Source organism: Phaseolus vulgaris, chromosome 9 (assembly GCF_051622355.1).
Source record: "Phaseolus vulgaris cultivar YP4 chromosome 9, ASM5162235v1, whole genome shotgun sequence".
In the NCBI taxonomy this organism is placed as follows: domain Eukaryota; kingdom Viridiplantae; phylum Streptophyta; class Magnoliopsida; order Fabales; family Fabaceae; genus Phaseolus; species Phaseolus vulgaris.
Genome location: NC_143506.1, coordinates 2,501,469 through 2,508,125, shown reverse-complemented (window position 1 = coordinate 2,508,125; position 6,657 = coordinate 2,501,469). Strand labels below are relative to the sequence as shown.

Here is a 6,657-nt window from a genome sequence, read left to right as displayed (position 1 = left end):
GCTGATAAAAAAAAATTGATAAAAGAATGAAAAGTCTCCTTCATATACATGTTATTGTGCATATATTAGGTCATTGAAAATTCGTTATCATTATAATAAATGTATTTAATGTTGAATGTTAAAGTATTCAATGCTAAAGATTTTCAGCTCGTAAGAAAGTTGCGTGTATAAAATAAACATGTATCCAGAAAAGTGTAATATTTTACATATTAGAATTATTAAATGTGTTTAAACGAACCTATATTTTTAATATATCGTTGTATTGTAATAATTTTTTTAAATCTGTTGATTCTATATTGTATTTATTTCTTAAGAAGGATATTATTATATATTTTTTACTTATTTACATCTCAATTTCGGCTTTACAATGCATTTAATAAGTCGTTTTATTGGTTACATTATCTAGACTCAATTTTTTTTTAAATAAAAGCTTTCATGTTAGGCATCACTATGTCACTTAAGATCTCAGCTAGGTTGACACCTCAAGTAACAATAATCATTTACCATCACATGAAAAAAATATTATTAAACAAAAGAAAAAAAGAAAGAAAATACAAAAATACGGGGGACTAGACCAAAACCCATATGTTAACAAAAACGATACATAGGTAGACTATACCTATTCATAAAGAATTCTAAGAACAGACAAGGTGTAAGCCTATTATACCAAAGAAAAGATTCTCTATGAAAAAATCCTAAATTAGCCAACTTATCAGCACACGCATTTCCTTCACGAAAAATATGAGTAACCGTAAACCTAATTTTCCCACAGTAATTAAGACAAACATTCTATCAATTATGAAGCATCCAAGGAACATTTGTCCTAGCAGTAAACGCAACACAAACCAAAGCAGAATCACATTCCAGCCAGACATTAGTAAGCCCATCTAGGCTCAATTTACTATTTAGCACCATTTACACTTTTATTTCCTAATCTAACACCATTTTGTTTTTATTTTTCTATCTAGCACTCTTTTGTTTTTATTTCCCTATCTAGCACCATTTCAAAAATAAATAAATAAATAATAAATTATTATTTTTTTGATAATTTTAATTTTGAATGCATTAAAAAATATATATTTTTAATGTTTAAAATAGTTAGAAATATAATTAATGAATAAAGAAATGAGTTTTTACAAAATAAAAATAAAAAAGTAATAAATTTAAAATGTTTAGTTTAATTTTTTTTTAAGAATGAAGAAAATAAAAAATTAAACCCTACAACAACATAAAAGTTGAATCTATAAACATAGTATTTATTTTTATTATTATTAATGATGTAATCATGTTAATTTCAAGTAAAAATTACATGACATAATTATAAAAAAACAAAGTCAATTAGTATTAATTAATAGTGGACACACAAATAATATTGAAGTATTTACCTTAAATGCAAAATCCAAAAAAAAAAAACTAATGCAAATGTTATCCTTAATTCTTAAAAATGAGAAGAAAAAAAAATGCAAAAAAAAATAAGTCTAGAAAATAAAAACAACAACAATAAAAAAGAAAAACAGAAATAAATAAAGAATGGCAGAAAAAAAATAATAACTAAAAACATAAAAGATAAAATAAAGGCAAAACAAAATAAGATAAAGATAAAAGATATAAAAAAAAAATCAAATAAGATAAATATAAGAGATATAAGATCATACTAAATAAATATATGTTGATCATAAAAAGAAAAATAAATGAAAGATGGTCATTCATTTAATATTTTCTTCAATGGTACATTAAATAGTTTGTACGAAATGAAACATAATTAATGATGAGAAGTGCATAATCCAGAAATGTTGGAACAAGTTCTTTATGTGTGTCCTAGTGTTTGACAATATGAATATTTTTTTGTTCGATTATGTTGTTCTCTTATGTCCATATCAGTCCCTATTCAACTTTGTTTTTTTATAATTATGTGCTGTATTTTTTACTTGAAATTAACATGATTACATCATCAATAATAATAAAAATAAATACTAATTTATGTTTATAGATTCAACTTTTATATTGTTGTAGAGTTTAATTTTTTATTTTTTTCATTCTTAAAAAAATAATTTTTAAACTAAACATTTTAAATTTATTATTATTATTTTTTTATTTTGTAAAAACTCATTTATTTATTCATTAATTATATTTCTAACTATTTTAAACATTAAAAATATTTTTTTTAATGCATTCAAAATTAATTATTTTTTTTTAATTTTTAATTTATTTTTGAAATGATGCTAGATAGAAAAATTAAAAATAAAAGAGTGTTATATAGAGAAATAAAAAAAATGTTATATAGAGAAATAAAAACAAAAAGATGTTATAGGTAAATAAAAGTGAAAATAATGTAGATAAAAAATTAATACTATGTAATGTGGTTGGAAGTATAAACAGATTTCAACAGGGTTATAGAAGAATGTAAGAAAGAGTTAACTGCTATGTAGTACTAAAACACGACATATAGGAAATGGAATATAAATTTATATATTAAAATTATGAATTATATAAATTGATAATAAATATTTATATGTATTAATATGTTTTAATTTTTTTAATGAAAAAATATTTTTTTTATGATTGTCGATTAAAAATGTTTATTTTTTATTTTTATAATTATAATAAAAATTTATATAATAATATTTATTTTAAAAATTGTGTTAGATACATGAGAATCCTAAAGAAGTGCGATAGCTTGAAACGTTAATTGTAGTATGATTGAAAAGAATGGATGCGAAAGAGCGTAATTAAGAGGGGTGTTTAAGAATAAAAGCGAGTTAAGAAATAGGAAGGGACCCACTAGAAATAAAAGCTCCCACACCTCTCTTCTTCTTCTCTGCGATAGTGTTCCTGTTTGCATGTGACCTCACTGACACTCTCTACTTTCACTGTCGGCGCTTTCAACGCACACATACCCTTCCTCTTCCCTCCAAACTTTGCTTTCAACTCTCACCCCGTGAATCCGCATTATAAATAACATCCATCTTTGACGGTTAACCACCATCGCACACTACAATGGCATTTTCCACTCCCAACCTTTTTCCACCTCTTCTGCTCCTTCTTCTCTCTCTCTCCGTTAATTCTGGCACCGCTCACGATTACCAGGACGCATTGTCCAAGGCAATCCTCTTCTTCGAGGGGCAACGATCCGGATTCTTGCCGCAGGACCAGAGAATGCAGTGGCGCGCCAATTCGGGTCTCGGCGACGGCTGGACCTACAACCTCGACCTCACCGGCGGCTACTACGACGCCGGCGACAACGTCAAGTTCGGGTTTCCGATGGCCTTCACCACCACAATGCTCTCCTGGAGTGTTATCGAATTTGGAGACATGATGCCTCCCAACGAGCACAGAAACGCGCTGGTGGCAATCCGTTGGGCTACCGATTATTTGCTCAAAACCGTTTCTCAGCCCAACCGCATTTTCGTTCAGGTAACTAACTAAATCAACAACTCACATAACCAACATTACTCTTCACTTCATTTCCCCCAACATTTTATGCCAATGGCTGTTTCGTAAATTCTCCTACCTCATAATGGGTCCATGGATCACGGGCTCAAGTTATGAATGGATGCCCTTTCCATCTCCTTGTTTTTACATATATTTTACTTACTTCATATAATCCATATTTTATTTTAGCAAGTGTCAGTTTTTGTTATTTCTTGCTACACTAGCTTGAATGGTAAATCAATGACCTCTTCAAATTTACATTTCTCTTAATTTATTGAATAATATATGTATAATAAAACTTACATGAGAAAAATATTTTTATTTCTATCTGCTTATTTCAGTTGATTCTGTAATCATGGACGATGGCTTGGCTTTTTGTTTTGTTTGTTTACTTATAATCGAAGAATGAATCAAATCTACCACCCGCTATGGTCCTCTGAAGTGGAAAAAACTATTTTACTATAAATTTTTTGAATAGTTAGTTTTCTATTTTAACAGTTATGAATACACCGCGTCTCTAGATAAAATTAGTAAAGTTCAGCACTACGATTCAAAATGTGTTGTTTTCATCATACATAAAAGACATTGTTTTACATGAAGTAAAATTTATGTTGATTTTTCGTAATCTAATGGTGTGTTTGGGTGGGTGTGGGTGAAGTTAATGTAAGAACTTTTCGTGGTGTCTGTATCGTTTTTATTTTCTCACGTAGAATACGCGAGTGTAGGTGGCATAAAATGAAATTGAATAACTAAAATTAAAAAGTAGGTGTATTATTTTCTAATTATTTGTTTGTCTTTTTGGTGATGCACGAGTGGACCGTTTTTCGAAGTCCGTGAGTTTCACGGCTTACGGCTTATCAACTGTCCTCTACTGATTTCATAACGCCAAATTTAATTTATTTATTAATTTTCCCCCGAAAGAATATGCATTACCAACGCGCCAAGGATGGCAGTGTGTTCAATTCCCTGTGAATTTAACGAGTAACTAAAATTAAAGAATAACTAATGATAATTAACAATGTATGAATGTATGGTGTAGGTGGGTGATCCAATCTCTGACCACAGCTGTTGGGAAAGACCCGAGGACATGGACACAAGCAGGACTGTGTATGCTGTTGATGCACCGAACCCAGCTTCAGATGTGGCTGGTGAAACTGCTGCGGCACTGGCTGCTTCATCCATGGCTTTTCGTTCATCGGATCCTGCTTATTCAGAGACTTTGCTACGAAATGCTGTCAAGGCTTTTCAACTTGCAGATAACTATAGGGGTGCCTACAGTGACAATGCTAATGTTAGGGATGGTGTCTGCCCATATTATTGTGACTTCGATGGATATCAGGTAATTAATTCACTTGTGACTTTCAACAGGGGATTGCCTTTTCCTTTTAGATGCAATGAACCATAATAATAGTATTGTTTGCAAGTTTCAGTCCACGAGACATTGAAAAGGATTAATGGACAATTCACATATATTTATCTACACAGCACTGGCAAAAATATCGAGACAAATAAATACGATGCCATCCTGCAAAATTCAACAATTTCATGTTCATTCATGGGTCTTAGCGTTAGGGGAAAAACTATACTAACTTAAAAACTAAAATCTGTTTAAACTTTATTTAATAACAAAATTACTTGTTTGCTTTGATCTAATTTATTCGCATAACATGGGTCACGAGAATCTTTGGGACGACCTCAAAGGGACATGTGACCAATTTTTAGCCAGCATCAAACTATATTGGACAAATATTATACCATTTGTAAGCAATATGTACTATGTAATTACTATATATATGTATGTGTTTGATAGAATTGACATTGTGACAATTTGAGTGATTGGAATCACTTGGATTTTGACATGTCAGTTGTGATTTACTTAACACGAACAGGACGAATTGCTATGGGGAGCCGCATGGCTAAGGAGGGCCACTGAAGACGACAATTTCCTGAACTACATTCAAAGCAATGGCAAAACGCTAGGTGCTGAAGAAAATATAAATGAGTTCGGTTGGGACAACAAGCATGCTGGCCTTAATGTTCTTGTCTCCAAGGTTAGTCAGTCTCCCATTTACCCTTGCAATGAATACAATCAGTCTTTGAATGACACAAGTTATAAATTGTGACAAGTACTCGTATATATACCATTCACATAATTCTCTCATGCAAATAGTTAAAGGGGCTATGCATATATCTCTTCACTAACAAAACTTCCCATTTTTAGGAAGTTCTAGAAGGCAAGGTGTTATCTCTTGATTCCTACAAGACTTCGGCAGAGAGCTTTCTGTGCACACTGATACCCGAAACTTCAAGCTCACATATAGAGTACACTCCCGGTGGACTCATATACAGGCCAGGGGGTAGCAACTTGCAGCATGCAACTTCAATTGCTTTCCTTGAATTGGTTTACGCTAATTACCTATCACGCACTTCACAAACCATCAATTGTGGGAACATCTATGTTAATGCACAAACACTTCGCCAGCGTGCTAAGAAGCAAGTTGATTACATTTTGGGTGATAACCCAATGGGTATGTCGTACATGGTTGGCTATGGCAACAAATATCCACAGCGTATTCACCATCGTGGCTCCTCTTTACCCTCCATCAAGGACCATCCTCAAGTCATTGCCTGCAAAGAAGGCTCAATCTACTTCAACTCGTCCAATCCTAATCCTAATGTTCTCGTGGGAGCCATTGTGGGAGGACCCGGAGAAGATGATTTGTATGGGGATGATAGGGCTGATTTTAGGAAGTCCGAACCAACCACATACATTAATGCACCATTTGTTGGGATTTTAGCATACTTTGTTGCTAATCCCAATCCTTGATTGGGTACATATCCAACTTACTTACCTTTTGTAAATAAAAAAAATATATACAGAAAAGATGTCTCTCATCTTGAGAAAAAAGAGTGAAGAGGCTTGCTTTGTGTTGGATACATAGGAGGAATGTTACACAATTTCAAGTCCCAGAAGGTGTTCGTGACTTTTTCACTGGGAAGGATGAAGAGCAACAAGCTCAATTACTACAACGTGTTTTTTTTTCTTATTTCTTGCTTTTGCCAAGAAATATGAGTGATATTGTCATACTGTGGATTTTTCTTTCTTTTCTTTTTTTTCTCAGCACATCACAGTGTATGGGTTTATGATTCCTGATCATGATTATTTGGAAAATCATGTGTCTGCTGCATTTACAGTGATGCGTGACTTGATTTTTGATTGACTTA

The 6,657-nt window shown here is 31.9% G+C and overlaps 1 protein-coding gene across 1 annotated transcript; it reads left to right on the top strand.

Annotated features, from left to right (window-relative positions):
• Positions 1–2,731: 2,731 nt before the first annotated feature.
• LOC137822071 (endoglucanase 24) lies at positions 2,732–6,657 on the top strand. The gene is made up of 4 exons (XM_068626974.2): positions 2,732–3,414; positions 4,472–4,771; positions 5,322–5,483; positions 5,654–6,657. The coding sequence occupies exons 1-4, from the start codon at positions 2,998–3,000 to the stop codon at positions 6,257–6,259; spliced, it is 1,485 nt and encodes a 494-aa protein (XP_068483075.2). The 5' UTR covers positions 2,732–2,997; the 3' UTR covers positions 6,260–6,657.

What these genes read in the sequence shown, in the direction of transcription:
- LOC137822071 (XM_068626974.2), top strand. Translation starts at nt 2,998, where the DNA reads ATGGCATTTTCCACTCCCAACCTTTTTCCACCTCTTCTGCTCCTTCTT. An exon ending in CCAACCGCATTTTCGTTCAG is followed by an intron (nt 3,415 to 4,471) that starts GTAACTAACTAA and finishes TGTATGGTGTAG; the next exon opens with GTGGGTGATCCAATCTCTGA. An exon ending in GTGACTTCGATGGATATCAG is followed by an intron (nt 4,772 to 5,321) that starts GTAATTAATTCA and finishes TAACACGAACAG; the next exon opens with GACGAATTGCTATGGGGAGC.